This window comes from Erpetoichthys calabaricus, chromosome 17 (genome assembly GCF_900747795.2).
Source record: "Erpetoichthys calabaricus chromosome 17, fErpCal1.3, whole genome shotgun sequence".
NCBI lineage: Eukaryota > Metazoa > Chordata > Cladistia > Polypteriformes > Polypteridae > Erpetoichthys > Erpetoichthys calabaricus.
In genome coordinates this window covers 660,230-677,019 of record NC_041410.2, presented here as the reverse complement: position 1 = coordinate 677,019, position 16,790 = coordinate 660,230, and the positions used below count along the sequence as shown (strand labels likewise).

The 16,790-nt window shown below is 47.3% G+C and overlaps 1 protein-coding gene across 1 annotated transcript in view; it reads left to right on the top strand.

Moving 5' to 3' along the window:
• Positions 1-317: 317 nt before the first annotated feature.
• The window catches only part of LOC114667725 (uncharacterized), a 28,219-nt gene continuing 11,746 nt past the window's right edge, over positions 318-16,790 (top strand). Inside the window, exons 1-6 of the mRNA XM_028823144.2 lie at positions 318-508; positions 6,575-6,614; positions 11,381-12,002; positions 12,200-12,269; positions 12,469-12,750; positions 15,955-15,984. Coding sequence (XP_028678977.2) covers positions 487-508; positions 6,575-6,614; positions 11,381-12,002; positions 12,200-12,269; positions 12,469-12,750; positions 15,955-15,984 — 1,066 coding nt within the window. The 5' untranslated portion in view covers positions 318-486. The remainder of the gene's footprint in view (positions 509-6,574; positions 6,615-11,380; positions 12,003-12,199; positions 12,270-12,468; positions 12,751-15,954; positions 15,985-16,790) is intronic.

Sequence of the window (16,790 nt, the reverse complement as noted above, 5' to 3'; positions counted from 1 at the left end):
CTGTGCGTGACGCTGCGTCCCGTCCGGGGTGGGTGGTTCCCGCTTTGTGGCCCCTGCGTGTTTCAGACTGTCACGTTATGTGACGAGGTCATCAGCGGACTCCTAGCCTGCCTTTAGATTGGATTAGTGGGCTCGTTACCTTCTCTTAAACTCTGATCAATTTCTTCGAATGAAGACTTAAAGCTGCGAGCTTCAAACAAAAAGCAATCAGTGTCTGTGGACTGAGGGGCGGTGCTAGTGGCGTAACCGGAAAGGGCGGGGCTAAAGTTTGCGGCGTTGCAAGAGCCGGCTTCTCGGTTCACTTCATTCAGTGAGGGTCTTCATAGCTAACGGGTCTACCGGACCGTCAGAAGTTCTGTTTTTTGTTTTTTTTTTTTAAACTTCTAGTTTCCGCTTGTGATTTCCATTAAAGACGATTGACAGCTGAGCTTGCGATCGGGACGAAGTCTCAAGAAGCTGCTGTGGAAACGCGGGGGGCTGTCAGAAATGGCCAAAATTGCACGATCAGGTAACTCGTCACTTAATTTTAACGAATTCCTTCGTTTATTTTTCTCCTGATTCTGTTTCGGGTGCACGTTGGACGATTTCGTCCTGCAGCTCGACTCTTTCAGACGTCATTATTTCGTGCACTTGCTTAGATTTCTAAGGGAAAAACTACAGAGCTGCATCGCTGCCTTCTTTGAAATAACCGCTGCCGTATTAACATTATTATTTAAAAGATCAGCGGACAAAAAATCATATTCTTAATTTGTTGTTTACTTTCGATTTTGCTCAAAATGGCCGATTCCTTCCCATCTTCTTAATTTGTGCAAAACTATAAAGTTTTCCCACAGTCATTATAAGATTTCTGACGGTGTCTCCTCGGTCTACTCTCACATTAAAAAGTCGAGCAAACGGGGACAACCGGCAGTAAGCGAGTAAGTAACGCGAGGCACCGGCGCGAGCCCCCCGACTTTAGTCATCTTGGCACGGCCGATGCTCCCGGGAAGGCCGCGTCCTCTGGCGACGCTCCCATGGATGAAGCGCGCTGGAACTCTCTAACCCTAACATCTGCATTGACTCAAAGCCCCTGCACTGATGGGGGAAAAATGACTTTTGGAAATGTTCATTTTTTAAAGGTAAGTGGTGGCACTTTATTATTATTATTATTTTTATGTAAACCCGCAGGTTTATATTCGCATTTTGATTGCCAGTTGCTTTTCAGTTGTACCACCTCAAGTATTTTGAGTAGAGTTGACTACAATGAGAATAATTGGCAACTTATTCAGAAAAATGACATTTGGGCACTTGATTAATTTTTTTTTATTTCACATTTTTCAACCTAAATAAATTAAGTAAATCGTACTTAAACTAATATGTTGTGTGCACTAAGTATATTTGAAGTCTGTTATTTTAATATGATAAAATTAGTCGATTCACACCTGTAGGTGAATTCAATAAAAAATAATAGTAACCTTTTAAAGAAAGGGGGTGTAATAAACACTCAAATAACAATTTATAATACATCAGCACAAAGATTAACGAAACACTATTTATTTATTTACTTATTTATTATTTTGGTTGATTTGTAATTATATCCTGCTCAAGTATAGAAGTAAAGAAGAAGCCGTTCTTGTGAGGTCAGGTGGGCGATAAGTTTGCCAGCTTCTAAAATAAATAAATTAATAAATAAATAAAATCAACTTCCACAACAGCATTCAGAAAAGCAATCATCAGCTTCTGAGAAGTGTGGAACTTTCTCTCCAAAAGTGGGGTGTCCTTTGGACCCCAATGCAATGGAGCAGGTCAGGCTTGATGGAAAAAATGCGGTAGTCGTGTATGTAAAACTAAACTAGGAACTCGGTGTAAGTTCGATGAAGTAAAGTTAGGTGTGCATCGAGAAAGTTCTGCTTTAAAGTTCAGCAGAGTGTCGCCGAGCAGTGGGAGTTGAACGTGAAGCTGTGTGGTGGTCCTGCAGACCCTGAGGCACAACAACATTTTATTTCTGTCGCACATTTTCATACAGATCATGTAGCTCAAAGTGCTTTACATAATGAAGAAAAGAAAAAAAAGACAAAGTCAAAATTAAAATAAGAGAACACTAATTAACAGAATAAGAGTAAGGTCTGATGGCCAGGGGGGGACAGAACAAACAAAAAAAAAAACTCCAGATGGATGGAGAAAAAAATAAAATCTGCAGGGGGTCCGAGGCCACAAGACCACCCAGCCAGCCCCCTCTAGACATTCTACCTGACATAAATGAACAGTCCTCTTTGTATTTAGGGTTCTCATGGAAGGACTTGATGACGACGGTCACATCAATGGAGGGACATCACGGTGCTTTGATCAGGTGGTGGGGGTGCAGGTCGCCACCACAGAAAACTGGGAAAAGAAACAGAAGAGAGAGTAGGGGTTAGTATGGAGCCACCATGAATAGTAATGATAATGAGTTGGATATACAGAGTGTCAGGATTAAATTACAGTGAAGTTATGAGAAGGCCATGTTACAGTAATGTGTTTTCAGCAGTTTTTTAAAGTGCTCCACTGTATTAGCCTGGCGAATTCCTACTGGCAGGCTATTCCAGATTTTAGGTGCATAACAGCAGAAGGTCGCCCACCTCACCACTTCTTTTAAGTTTTGCTCTTGGAATTCTAAGGAGACACTCAGTTGAGGATCTGAGGTTGCGATTTGGAATATAAGGTGTCAGACATTCCGATATATAAGCCGGGGCGAGATTATTTAAGGCTTTATAAACCATAAGCAGAATTTTAAAGTCAATTCTGAATGACACAGGTAACCAGTGTAGTGACATCAAAACTGTAGAAATGTGTTCGGATTTTCTTTTCCTGGTAAGGATTCTAGCAGCTGCATTCTGCACTAGTTGCAAACGATTGATGTCTTTTTTGGGTAGACCTGAGAGGAGTGCATTACAGTAATCTAGCCGACTAAAGACAAACGCATGAACTAATTTCTCAGCATCTTTCAATGATATAAGAGGTCTAACTTTTGCTATGTTTCTTAGGTGAAAAAATGCTGTCCTAGTGATCTGATTAATATGCGATTTAAAATTCAGATTACAGTCAACAGTTACCCCTAAGCTTTTTACCTTCGATTTGACTTTTAATCCTAATGCATCCAGTTTATTTCTAATAGCCTCATTGTATTCATTATTGGCAATCACTAAGATTTCAGTTTTTTCTTTATTTAACTTGAGAAAGTTACTATTCATCCATTCTGAGATACAAGTTAGACATTGTGTTAGCGAATCAAGAGAATCAGGGTCATCAGGTGCTATTGATACATACAGCTGTGTGTCCTCAGCATAGCTGTGGTAGCTCACATTGTGCCCTGAGATAATCTGACCTAATGGAAGCATGTAGATTGAGAAGAGCAGTGGACCCAGGATAGAGCCTTGTGGAACACCATATAGAATATCATGTGTCTTTGAGTTGTAATTACCACAACTAACAAAGAATTTTCTCCCTGCCAGGTAGGATTCAAACCAATTTAAGACACTGCCAGAGAGGCCCACCCATTGACTAAGGCGATTCTTAAAAATATTGTGATCAATGGTGTCAAATGCGGCACTCAGATCTAAGAGGATGAGAACAGATAAATGGCCTCTGTCTGCATTTACCCGCAAGTCATTTACTACTTTAACGAGTGCAGTTTCTGTGCTGTGATTTGTTCTAAAACCTGACTGAAATTTATCAAGAATAGCAGGTTTATTGAGGTGCTCATTTAACTGTATAATGACTGCCTTCTCTGGAATTTTACTTAAGAAAGGCAGGTTAGAGATGGGTCTATAATTTTTAAGTGCAGAGGGGTCGGTTTAACTACCGCAGTCTTAAGACAGTCTGGGAAGACCCCCGTATCTAATGACGAATTTACTATGTCAAGAACATTATCACTAAGCACGCCCGATACTTCTTTGAAAAAATTTGTTGGTATTGGGTCAAGGACGCAGGTGGAGGGTTTCATTTGAGAAATTATTTTATGTAAATCAGGTAAATCTATCCTAGTGAAAGACTTTAATTTGTTTATAACGGAATACTGGGGTTTCGGAGGATCCTTAGTGTTGAAGAGATATACTATGTTATTTGTATCCATCCATTATCCATCCATCTATATCCTAACTACAGGGTCACAGGGGTCTGCTGGAGCCAATTCCTGCCAACACAGGGCACAAGGCATGAAACAAACCCCGGGCAGGGCGCCAGCCCACCGCAGGGCACACACACACACTGTAGAATCACCAATCCACCTAACCTGCTTGTCTTTGGACTGTGGGAGGAAACCCACACAGACACGGGGAGGACATGCAAACTCCACGTAGGGAGGACCTGGGAAGTGAACCCTTAAGGATCTCCTAACTACGAGGCAGCAGCGCCACCCACTGCGCCACCGTGCCGCCCCATGTTATTTCTAATATCATTAATTTTTTGATTGAAATATACAGCAATAGCCTCACAGGTTTTACTTGAAGTACTTAGGAGGCATTCCTTCGAGTTACCTGGTTTAGCAGACAATCAGTCGTTGAGACTAAGACTCTGGGATTACTAGCATTGTTATTTATGATCTTAGTCCGTCCTGAGAGGCGCTGCTATTTCTCTGTGTTGTTGTATTCTGTTATTTTAACTTTTAATATCGCAGTCCATTCCTGTCGTTTTTCAGCTTCAGTTCGATGCGTTCACGCGACCTCTGGGGGATTTTGAGCAAAGTGCCGTCGTGTTAGAAAGTTTAGTTAATGAGACAACAGGCGCGCCCCTCTGTGTGCAGGCAATGTGTTTGCAATTTGACGTAAAACAAATACAACGGAAAAAATACGTGAAGCCCATCCAGTGTACTGTATCTGTACGAGTGCCGTCCGCTGTACTGTACGTGTGTGTCCACAGGTGAAAATGTGATCGCCGATATGACCGTAGCCATGAAGTCAAGACCCCCTCACCCCGCACTGGTCCTCCGTCCCCTCACTCCGGTTTGTCCCTCCATACGCTTGTCAGTTCTACGCTGGCCCTGGGTGGGGGTCTTTTTAAAGATGTGACAGGTGAACATCTGGAGATTGTGATTTGTACGTCTTTAGACATTAAATGTAGCTGACATGAGGACAGTTGCTTCAGGCAGGGACCTCGTGTGATTAGAGCGGGTGCTCTGCCTCCTGTATTGGGGTCTTACAGGGCCGACTGCATAGAGGCAGCTCTGCTGGTAGTTCCCCCGGCTGCCTGCTCTTCATCACTTATAGTGCACTGAATGTGCGTATTTAAGGCCTCTCCAGACCCCTCAAGGCAGAAGACCACCGGCACAGATGTGACATCAACTCTGTGCCAACAACCAGGCCCCTCACTGCCAGCAGATCGACTGCACCCATCAACGACCCCCAGTGAAGAGCCGGACGATGACTGCACCCCTCCAATGGCATTTTGAAATGATGTCACTGCACTCGCTGTGTATTCGGGGTGACGGCGATATTTTAAAGCCCTAACCCCCCCACCCCCACCCCCATTTCTCTTGTCTTGATATGCCCACCATGGTTACTGAAGGGGGGTGTTCATATAGAGGTTCAAGCAATGAGAACAGGGTCCGAGGCAGAAAGCACCCCCTGCTGGACACACACCTAAAGGACAAGGCCAGAGCAGCCAGTGATGCCCAGCGTGTCAGCCTGGCATCCCATTTAAAGTGAAGGGACGTTTAACAAACACAAATGGCATACATGCCAGCTGGCGTGCTGCCCTCTTGGAGGCATGAAGAAGACCCCAGAAGGACATTTGAGGGCAGAGTCTGATCAAGCGTTGTGCACATCAGAAGGCACAATAGGCAGGCCCAGGAGTGGCTTGGGTAAAGATGGCACAGGTGTCGGGCACACTGCCTGGTAAAACAACAAAAAGCACTGGCAGAATCCAAAGGAGGCAGAGGATGTGAAATGTAGAACAGAAGCACAGTGAGGGTCTTCAGAAAGGGACAAGAGAAAGACTGCTCTCTTAAAAATGAAGGTGCCAGGGTGCTTCTTCAGGGCAATGCCATAGGGCAGCCATTTTGGTTTCCAAAAGACCCGTCCACATGAAGGGTCCAGTAAGAACCATTAATTGATTTAAATGAAAGTAAATAACCAGGATGAGATGGTAACCAACCTGTGAAGTAGTCCAGGTGGGTCGCGACTTCAAGGGACCCTCACTGCATATGTCCAGCAGCTCGGGTCGAGTCCAGGTTTCTTCATCTCTTATGTCCTGCATGTGCTGTGCCCATCGTGTAACGTTCATCTGCGTCCAGCTCTGCTGGCAGGTCCTCCAACTTATAGGGAAAATCTGGGGGTTGCTGGCAGGATTGGCACTCCAGCCACCATGAAAACCTCCCACTGTCTCAGCGTGGTGCTGAGGTGTCACCCATCGCACTCTGTCCCAAAATGGGTGGTTCATTGTGTGGTGGGAGTCGATGTTGTTGGGGGGGGGGGGGGGTCACGTGACTGCGGGGGAATTAGCATAACGGGGCGTTGTGTGTGGTGATGGGGGCGTGGCCAAGAGCCATCTTAGGGCGGAGTTCTAATTCTCATCACTCCTTCTTATTTGTTCTAAGAGCTCTACTGTTTGATTCCCACAGGTGCTGGAGAGGGTCTTCAGGGGTCTTCTGTTCCACAGAGGTGAGTTGACTCTTTCTTTGCTCTCGTGGGGGCTCTTTATTTGCCTGGTCATTTACTGTATCGATAGATAGATAGATAGATAGATACTTTATTAATCCCAAGGGGAAATTCACATCAATTAATTACATAATTAGTATCGACAGCGGCTGAGGAATTGTGGACTCTAAACTGTGCTTGGCGATGACATGAGGCTGCCACACAGCACCAGGATGCCAGGTCTGTGTGGAGACCACCAATGCCGAGCCGCTCTTGAGTGTTTCCGTGAGACGTTTTAACTTCTCACTCTTTTCTCTCTTTGGCTGCGATTGAGAAATGACTTCCCGGTGGTCTCGTGTGAACAGGAGGCACTTGTGCCCGCTTTCATTACGTCTTATCTTGATTTCATTTTGCTGATTTTCATGTCACGTTCAGGTCGGGTTCAAAACCCCCCAGTCACTGTTGCCCTTTACCACCCGAACTACTACTTGTCACCACAAAGTGGCGCTCATGACTCTGAAACATTCCCTCGCTCAGCTCTCACTCCCTCATTCAAGGGTCCTGGTGGTCCTGCAGACGGGATGTTATTGTGGTGGTGGCGGGTCACTCAGTGTCACGGCCACCCACACCTGCCAGTGACATGTGCTCCACTGCTCTTCATCTTCGATCCAAGTTGGCTTTATAAAGGAGAAGAAAGATGCGCTAAAAATCAAAGTCCTCAGCACTATTACAGTGAGTTTATACTGAATTAAAGAACGGGTGGTCTTGCTGGACGTGACACTTCAAATTAATTTTAGATGCACACAAAGTCACTTAGAGGGGCCTTGAAATGCAATCGAGAATACAGAGGATACCTGAAAATGTAAAGAAACGCATTTTGAGATATTTGGAAATCAGACAAATCATTGGGGGTCTTCACGGGGCAGTGCCCACCCTATCAGACTGGATGATTCTTTTATGTATGTGCTGTGGCCTGCGGGGGGGCTCCAGCTCCCCAAACCCGACACAGACACACTAAGGGCACAAGCCCAGCAGCACACATGGCTTCTCTTTAGCTGTGGGAAACGCTTTCCAGTCGATTCCTACCAATGCTCTTCTCTCTTCCTCTTCCTCTGTTTCTCTCTCTCTCTCTCTCTCCGTCTCTGGCTCTCTGAGTAGTGAGCCCCGAAAATCACTTCTGGTGTCCCGAAGGCCTGGCAATGCCAGGTAAGGCTGGAGCCCCATGAAGTGGGCATCCCCAGTCCCTGCAGCACCCCCTGGTGGTGCCCAATGCACCCAACAGAACTCCGATTCCGATTTCCATGTGGGAAACTGTGGCACCCTGGGGGACTGCCATCTAGCACTCCGGGGGAGATAATGCTCCTTCCAATACACAGGCCATCCCTCACAGTGAGTATAATATAAAAGAGGACCCCAAGGAAGATAAAGAGGTGGGGCACCACCTTGGTGATACTGCATAAGTAGATAAAAAAACTACAAAGAAAACGTGTAATAAATGTGTACTCAATTGAACTGACACAAGATGGCCGATTTCCTGTTCATGAGGCCGGAAGTGACGTTACCAAAGGAGTGGATGCCAGTCTTGTGTCCCACAAGAAGAGAATCAGAATCAGAATCAGCTTTATTGGCCAAGTATATATACACATACAAGGAATTGGACTCCGGTTTTACCTAGTATTGTCCCTGATGCTGTGAGATTGACTTAAGTGTTCATGAGAGTGATGGCCTGAGGAAAGAAACTGTTCACATGTCAGGTAGTTTTGGCGTACAGTGCTCTGTAGTGCCTACCAGAGGGAAGAAGTTGAAAAAGGTTGTAACCAGGGTGTGATGGGTCTGCAATGATGTTTTCTGCCCATTTCCTGACTCGAGATCTGTATAAGTCTTGAATGGAGAGCAGATCAACACCAATGATTTTTTCTGCAATCCTGACTGTCCGTTGAAGTCTGTTCCTGTCCTGTTTTGTGGCTGAGCCAAACCAGACTGTGATAGATGAACAGAGAACAGACTGGATTACTTGGAAAAATTGGATGAGCAGCTCCTGAGGCAGGTTGAACTTTCTGAGCTGGCGCAGGAAGTACAACCTCTGCTGGGCCTTTTTAACAATTGTGTTTATGTTTAGTTCCCACTTTAGGTCCTGGGAAATTGTGGATCCCAGAAACCTAAAGTTTTCCACAGCGGACACAATGCTGTTGAGTAGTGTGAGAGGGGGCAGCACTGGGGGGCTCCTCCTGAAGTCCACTGTCATCTCCACAGTTTTAAGCTTGTTCAGCTCCAGGTTGTTTTGACCGCACCAGAGGGCCAGCTGTTCGACCTCTCGTCTGTATACAGACTCATCACTGTCCTTGATGAGGCCAATGACTGTCATATCATCTGCGAACTTCAGGATTTTAACAGACGGGTCTCTTGAGGTGCAGTCATTTGTGTAGAGGGAGAAGAGCAGAGGAGAGAGGACACATCCCTGGGGGGCGCCAGTGCTGACTGTTCGTGTGCTGGATGTGATTTTTCCCAGTCTCACTTGCTGCTTCCTATCTGTCAGGAAGTTTTTGATCCACTGGGAGATGGGAGCTGGTACAGTGAGCCAAGTGAGTTTGGTGTGGAGGACTTCTGGAATGATAGTGTTGAACGCCGAGCTGAAGTCCACAAACAGGATCCTAGCATATGTCCCTGGAGAGTCGAGATGTTGCAGGATGTAGTGCAGTCCCATGTTGATTGCATCATCCACTGACCTGTTTGCTCGGTAAGCAAACTGTAGGGGGTCAAGCAGGGGGTCTGTAATGTCCTTCAGGTAGGTCAACACCAGTCTTTCAAAGGATTTCATGACCACAGACGTCAGGGCGACTGGCCTGTAGTCATTTAACCCTGCAATGGAGGTTTTCTTTGGAACCGGGATAATCGTGGAACGCTTAAGGCAGGAGGGAACTTCACATAGCTCCAGTGATCTGTTGAAGATCTGTGTAAATATGGGGGCCAGCTGATCAGCACAGACTTTAAGACAGGAGGGTGACACACCATCTGGACCTGGTGCCTTCCTGATCTTCTGTCTCCTGAAGAGCTGACTCGCGTCCCCTTCACAGATCCTGAGTGCAGGTATGGTGTCAGTGGGGAGGGGCAGGGGCTTGGTAGTGAGTGCTGGGACTGTATTTTGATTGGCGTGGGTGAGAGGTGTGAAAGAGGGTTTATCAAACCTGCAGTAGAACAAATTCAGCTCGTTGGCCAGTTGATGGTTCTCTTCAGTATGGGGGGATGGTTTTCTGTAGTTGGTGATGTCTTTCAAACCTCTCCACACTGATGCAGGGTCGTTGGCTGTAAACCTATTTTCCAGCTTTTCAGTGTAGCACCTCTTTGCTACTCTGATCTCCTTTGTCAATGTGTTTCTGGCCTGATTATACAGGATTCTGTCCCCACTTCTGTAGGCCTTCTCCTTAGCCTTACGAAGCTGCCTGAGTTTTGTAGTAAACCAGGGTTTGTTGTTGTTGTATGTGCGAAAAGTTTTCATGGGCACACACATATCCTCACAAAAACTGACGTAGGATGTCACAGTGTCAGTAAGCTCATCCAGGTCAGTCGCTGCAGACTCAAAAACACTCCAATCAGTACAGTCAAAGCAGGCTTGTAGTTCCAGCTTTGCCTCGTTGGTCCATCTCTTCACCGTTTTCACCACAGGCTTTGCAGATCTTAAGTTCTGCCTGTAAGTCGGGAGAAGATGAACCAAACAGTGGTCAGAGAGTCCCAGGGCAGCATGAGGGACAGAGCAATAAGCATCATTTAATGTAGTGTAGCAGTGGTCCAGTGTGTTTTTGTCCCTGGTAGGACACTTAATATGCTGACTGAATTTTGGCAGTTCTTGCCTGAGGTTTGCTCTGTTAAAATCACCAAGAACAATGAGCAGGGAGTCCGGGTGTTTGTGCTCCATGTTAGTTATCTGGTCAGCCAGGTGTTGTAAAGCTTCACTAACACAGGCCTGAGGTGGGATGTAAACACCAACCAGAATAAACGAGGAAAACTCCCGCGGTGAATAGAACGGTTTACAGTCAATGAAAAAAGACTCTAAGTGAGGGCTGCATGTTTTGATTAGTACTGTGACATCTGTACACCAACCTTCGTTAAGGCATTAGAACACAGTGCCAACCCCTGGCCTGGCAGGTAACGACCACCACCAGAGCCTTTAAGCTGGGGGCACACGTGACAGGATGTCAAATACAGACGTTGTAACAATCGGAGACCAGAGCAGTTAAAGGGCCCAGCAGAGATGTCCTGGTTAATTCTTCCCCCAGAAAATCAATCAACGCAGAAGGCACCTGGTCCAAACCACGGCTTCCATGGCCATCATGAGTTGCTTCCACTCAGGTGGGTCCATCATGTTGGGTAGAAGGGCCACGAGGGGACAGGGCTTCTCAAGTCAGGGTGGTCAAGGGTCCTCTGGGGCTTTATCCTCCTCTGCCACTCTGCCTGCCACCTCCTTATCGTCCTCCACACGTCCACACTGCTGGCCTTGCTCTCCATTTTCGTCTACACGGCCCTGGCATGTTCAACCCCCTGTCTGTGGACCTCCACCTCACATGCACTTTTAGTTGGGTCGAGACACTCACAGCCTTCCTGGGCTCGGGACCCCCAAGCACTCCCTTGGCTCATGTGTGTGTTTTAAAGACAAGACCTCTGTTATGGTGTTTGCCGGTGTTTGGAAGGGTCCGGACCCCCAGAGGGCCCTCCCCATATACTGTAAGTCACAGGCCCTGATTAGCCGCACGAGGCCACCATTTGTCACTCTTTCTTTTTTTGTTGTCCTCCAGCTCTCCAGAACAGCAGGAATTGCTCAGTTTTCCAGTACAAGAAAGCTGCCCGGTCCTGGAAAAGCAAAGCAGCTGCCAAGTCATTCGTGATGGGGATTCGTCCAGCAGTGCGCCATATGGGAGCAGGTTCTCCTTCTCAGAGGAGTCGATGGGCTCACTTTTGCCCACATATGCCCCCCCTCACCCTTTCAAGCTTGTGCCAACTGAAGACCTGGTGGATGGAAAGCTACCCATTGACCCCCCTGATCCTCCCAAGCTCGTGTCGCTGCCCACTGAGGATCAACATCTGAGGAGTTTGGAAGACGAGAGCCGTGCACATGAGCCGCTGATCAGAGCCCCCCGTGCTGAGGACAAAGCGAAGCTCCATTACAGCAAGAGAAGAGCAGAAAAAGAAAATCTGAAAACCGCGGCACGGGATGTAAAAGTCAGACAGCGCCATGGCACACGTAAGGGGGCAGGCAACAGCAGAGAAGTGGGGCACAACGGGCCGCAGCCCACCACACCAGGCATTTGTGAAGAAAAGAAAAAGAAACGCAGGACAAGGGGGTCCAGAGCATCTAAAGAGATCTCCACCAAAATGAAAAAAGAGCGATGGCACCGCAGAGATCCTGGCATCTCAGTGGTAAGTAAAGCATCAGAGAGAGCGCCACCCACGTGGGCCTGCAGTGCAGCCTACCTCTGTAATGTCCATCATCTAGGGGTGTTTAAAAGGGCAGAGACGGGGTGGTCTTTGCTTAGCTGCTCATTGAGACCTCATTTATCTTCTCTTTTGTCTTCTTCTCACCCCCCCCCCCCCCCCCCCCCCCCACCCCCACCAAGGTGTGGCTCGCTTTGTGTCTCCTCTGCCTGGTGACGATTCGGGGTGTGGACGCCAGTTCCAACAAGCTGGGTAAGTGGCTGAGGTCTAAATGTGGAGGCTGTGGGCAGAGTGTGGCATTGGGGCCCTGATGTTCAAAGTAAATCCTTGAGAATGAAGGGGCAAGCGGGTGGGTGGGCATCTCGCAGACTGTAGAAAGTCCTCAATGTGGTGCCTCTCGTGACCAACACAATCCGTAACTTTTCTTTGTCCTTCTCTTCCTTCACTTCAGCCTGTGCAGGTGAGCCCCACAGGGTGACATTTCCTTCATCAGCCTTGGGCCTCCAAAATGCTGTAACGCTGTACAGGAATGATGAGCAGCTGTGCCACGTGTCACCTGAAAACATTATGGAGTGTAGCCATGGAAGTGCCAAGTGCATGAAAGATGGCACAAGTCTGTGCCAGGAGTACGGGAACCTTGTTTACATCATAAACGACGCTTCTGAAGAAGACAATGGGCGCATTGTGCTGGAAACGGACCACGGGTCAGAACCCAAGCAGATCAAGATTACAGGTGAGCACATTGTCACTCCTTGGTAGTCTGCTAACTGAAAAGAACTGTCACATAAGTGAGGACATAGTGACGGCAGTTCTGTCACCTGTGTCCACCACCCCCAGCCCACCATAGTGTAACCCCTGTGAATAAACTGAGTGAGGCCACCAAGGCCTTGTAGTGTGAGAAGACTCCTCCTCCTACTCCTTATCATCATCATCATCAAGAGTCCCTTCACATTTTTCATGAAACATGTGGCTTTTATGGAATTTCATTTAACGTCGCGTCACCTGGAGAGCCGTGAAGCTGTAGCTGCCTTTGAGTTTGAAACACAGAAACAGTAAGAGCCATCAATGGCTCACCGACCAAAGTGTCTGAAAGGAAGAAAGTCTCTTAATGCCGATGTAAAAGGTAGTACGTTACAAGGACAGATTGACACGAAAAACCTCTGTGGAACAGATAGATAGACGTGAAAGGCGCTATATAAGAGGAAGATGGGTATAAACACACAGCATAACAGAGAGACATGATAGCCATTACAGATAGAGAGAGAGATGTGAAAGTCACTATATAACAGAAAGGAGGATAAATAATATACGGAGCATAATAGATAGGTACACATGCAAGGTACTATATAATGAATAGGTATGGAAAGCATTACATAATAGAGACACAGGCATGAAAGGCACTATATAATAGATAAACAAACAATGAATGGTGTAACCTGGCCAAGAACAGATTGTCATAGGCAGCAGCCGGGTCTCCCCATTTAATAGCAACAAAAATGCAGCGGCACAAAGAAAACAACAACTGGCTTCAGTTAGCCTTGATGGGCAGACTTGTGTTGAACCTCGGCATTCGGATTTCTCTGTCCGCTTCTCTCACCGCTCCGCACCTGACGCCAGGCTCCCTGCTGCTCTGGCTTTTCTATTGGAGCTGGAAGGGGCGGAGTCTTCTCAGAGGGGCAGGGGCGGTGCCAGGCTTTTTCTTTGGGTGGGACATCGAGGCAGCTGAGGAAAGAGACGATACTGTTAGCATCAGCGCCCCCTCTCGTCCTGGGGTGGAACTCCTTACCTTGCCAGAGCCAGGATGGTAATCCCCAGGTGCACATGCATGACAACGGTAGATAGATAAATGTGAAAGGCACTATATGATAGATAGATATGGAAAGAAAGAAAGAGAAGGAAAAGCACACCTGAGAAGTGTAATCATTTGTCCCCACTTGGTGTGCTCCATTGTGTGAATGGTCCAAAGTGCCCATCTGGCCTCGCCCCACCTCAGACATCTTGTGACGCACGTTGGTTTAGAGTGGTGTGACTCGCCTGTCCAAGCAGCGTTAGGTCTGCTGTTTCGCAGCATCTGGACCAGTGTCTCCCTATAGACTCAGTAGTCCTCTGGTGGCTTCTTTCTTTCCCTATCAGCCTCTACATAATAATCGTCAGGAACAGAAACACGTCGGTGACATCGCAGTGACAACCTGTATTTGGACGAGGCCCTTCCTCCGTTCCTTGTTTGTGCAGTTTGCCATCTTGCTTGCTGTCTTTTGGTCCTTTAGTGTCAGTGATGGGAATGTCACTGCAGTGTGACACAGTGGCCAAGGCTGCAGATCCCATCACTGACACCAGTGTGTGACCCTCAGCAAGTGACTTCACCCGCCTGGGCTCCACTTGGAAGAACAAAGGAAATGCAACCAATTGTATGTCAAATGTTGTAAGTCACCGTGGATAAAAGAGTCAGCTAAATAGACAACTAATAAGAAGTGTGAATGACAGATCAGTGTCACCAGAGTGACCTCTGTAGTGGGTGTCGGGGGTCTCATGCTCTAAAAGGCTCAATTATAAGAAGGCTTAACATGGCACCAGTTTAAACAAAACAAGACCACCTTTATGCCACCCTTGCCAATGTAAGCAGAGGACCCGCAGCTGAAGCCCACCATTTGTTCTAGATTTCTTTTTACATCTTCACCGAGGCCCCCCTGTTGCAGTTCTGCAGCTGCGTCTTTTATTAAAGCAGCTCTGCAGATCCTGGTGGTCCTCTTGTCTATTCTGACTGCAAACACAAATGGCTGAGCTTAGGAAGACTTGGGTAAGAAACAGCATCGTAGACATGGACCATGGAAGGAGCTCAAGATCAGGTCATCGGCAGGCAGCAGTCCTCTGTCCTATAGAAAGTAACGTTTGCCCAGAGGGGACTGGGCGGTCTCGTGGCCTGGAACCCCTGCAGATTTTATTTTTTTTCTCCAGCCTTCTGGAGTTTTTTTTTTGTTTTTTCTGTCCACCCTGGCCATCGGACCTTACTCCTTTCTATGTTAATTAATGTTGTCTTATTTTAATTTCTTATTTTATCTTTTATTTTTCTTCTCTTCATTATGTAAAGCACTTTGAGCTACTTTTTGTATGAAAATGTGCTATAGAAATAAATGTTGTTGTTGTTTAAATGCACACATATGCAAAAAAAATGGAAATAAAATATAAAAAGAGTCTGAATATACAAATCGTAACTTGGGAGACCCTCTCGAGTGTCACCGTGGTGGGGATAACGAAAAGCTGGAGCTTAGAGGCAAGGGGGCTGCATCTCCAAGATCTAAGCCATTCACAAAGCCTACTGGAACATGAGGGTCTTCAGCTGTGTTAGCCCAATGTCAGCCCACAAGGCCAAAGGTGACTACAAGGGGAGCGTGAGGGGAGCCAGTAACTCCAACTCCATTCCCACCATAAGACGCGGCCCTTGTCCAAAACCCCAGCATTCCTAGCAGTACAATACAAGTAGCCCAGCCGGACCCCAACTGAGGAGGCAGACACACACTCAACATACTCAAGAACTGCAAATCATCTGCCCCAGCTGGGGAGGTCAATACTGCGTACCACCCGCCCACCCATAACAGAAGCTTCACCTCAACCAGAGCCTTTAATGGGGCAGCCTGAGCTTAAAAGGTCCACTGGGCAGACTCGGTGAGCGGATGGAGAAACAGAAGAAGCCAAAAGGAAAGAGTGTAGCGTTGGGCGCAGGGGACGAGCGACTCCTTGTGGGGGGCTTCAGCCTTCCCCCAGTTTAAAACCCTAAGCACAGGGGTCTCCATCCTGCTGTGCACAGCGCCCCCTGGTGGACACTGCCCTCAATAACGTTTTCCCCCTGGCATTGCATTGGCACATCACATTTCTGTCTCGGCCTTGTGTTAACGGAGACCATGACATTCAGATTTTGTGCTTTGTCACTTTGTTTCAGATTGCAAGCAGAAACCAAGGCAAGAAGGAGGTAAGTTTACTTTGTTTTATTTTATTTTTAAATTTATTTGACAAAATAACGAACCCCTCCTGAAAAAGAAGCTCAACTTTGAAGTTGCTAACTCAGGAGATCGGGGGCATTTTTGTGGTTAAGAATGGGGACACACAGAGCCTGGACTTGGGTGGCTGTCCAAGGGCTGCCCTACAGGACTACAGGTCCCAGCATGCACATGGGTGGGCGTCCCAGCTGGGATGGCATGTCATGTGCTGACAGTGGTAAATGGAGCCAGCTTAGTGGAATGGCCAGCTGGGGGTCTTTAGCCAAATTCAAAGCGCACCCAAACATCTGAGCGCTAAGACGAGGAGACACGCTGGGATTCCCAGGCTTTGAAGTCTTTCCACGCCGTTACAGGGCTGATAAAATGGCATAGCGCAGAAGTTCAATCAGTGGAGACACCAGGAGCAAAGTGCTAACTAAATGTGGCCGTCAGGATCTCAAGAGCCAATGACCTGAGCACCAGGAGGAAGGTGACCAAAGCAGAGGAGTCTTCATGGCCAGTGGTGTCAGAAACACGAGGACCAGGGCTGCTCTGAGGTGCGCCCAGCAGGTTAGCCTTCATCCTGTACCTTGAAGACTCCGCTTGAGTCTGGAAGCGAGTTTGGAGCGTCTGGTCAGTGCAAAGCCAGGCAGCTGGCAACTGCCCACAGATTCACTGAATGGCTTCACTTAACTGGCACTCAGAGGACCTTTTGTGTGGCATGTTAGATGGGTAAAGCAGGGCCTGGCATCCTCCCCACTTCCACAACCAGTGTTAATAGCAGAGGACTAGGCTGGCA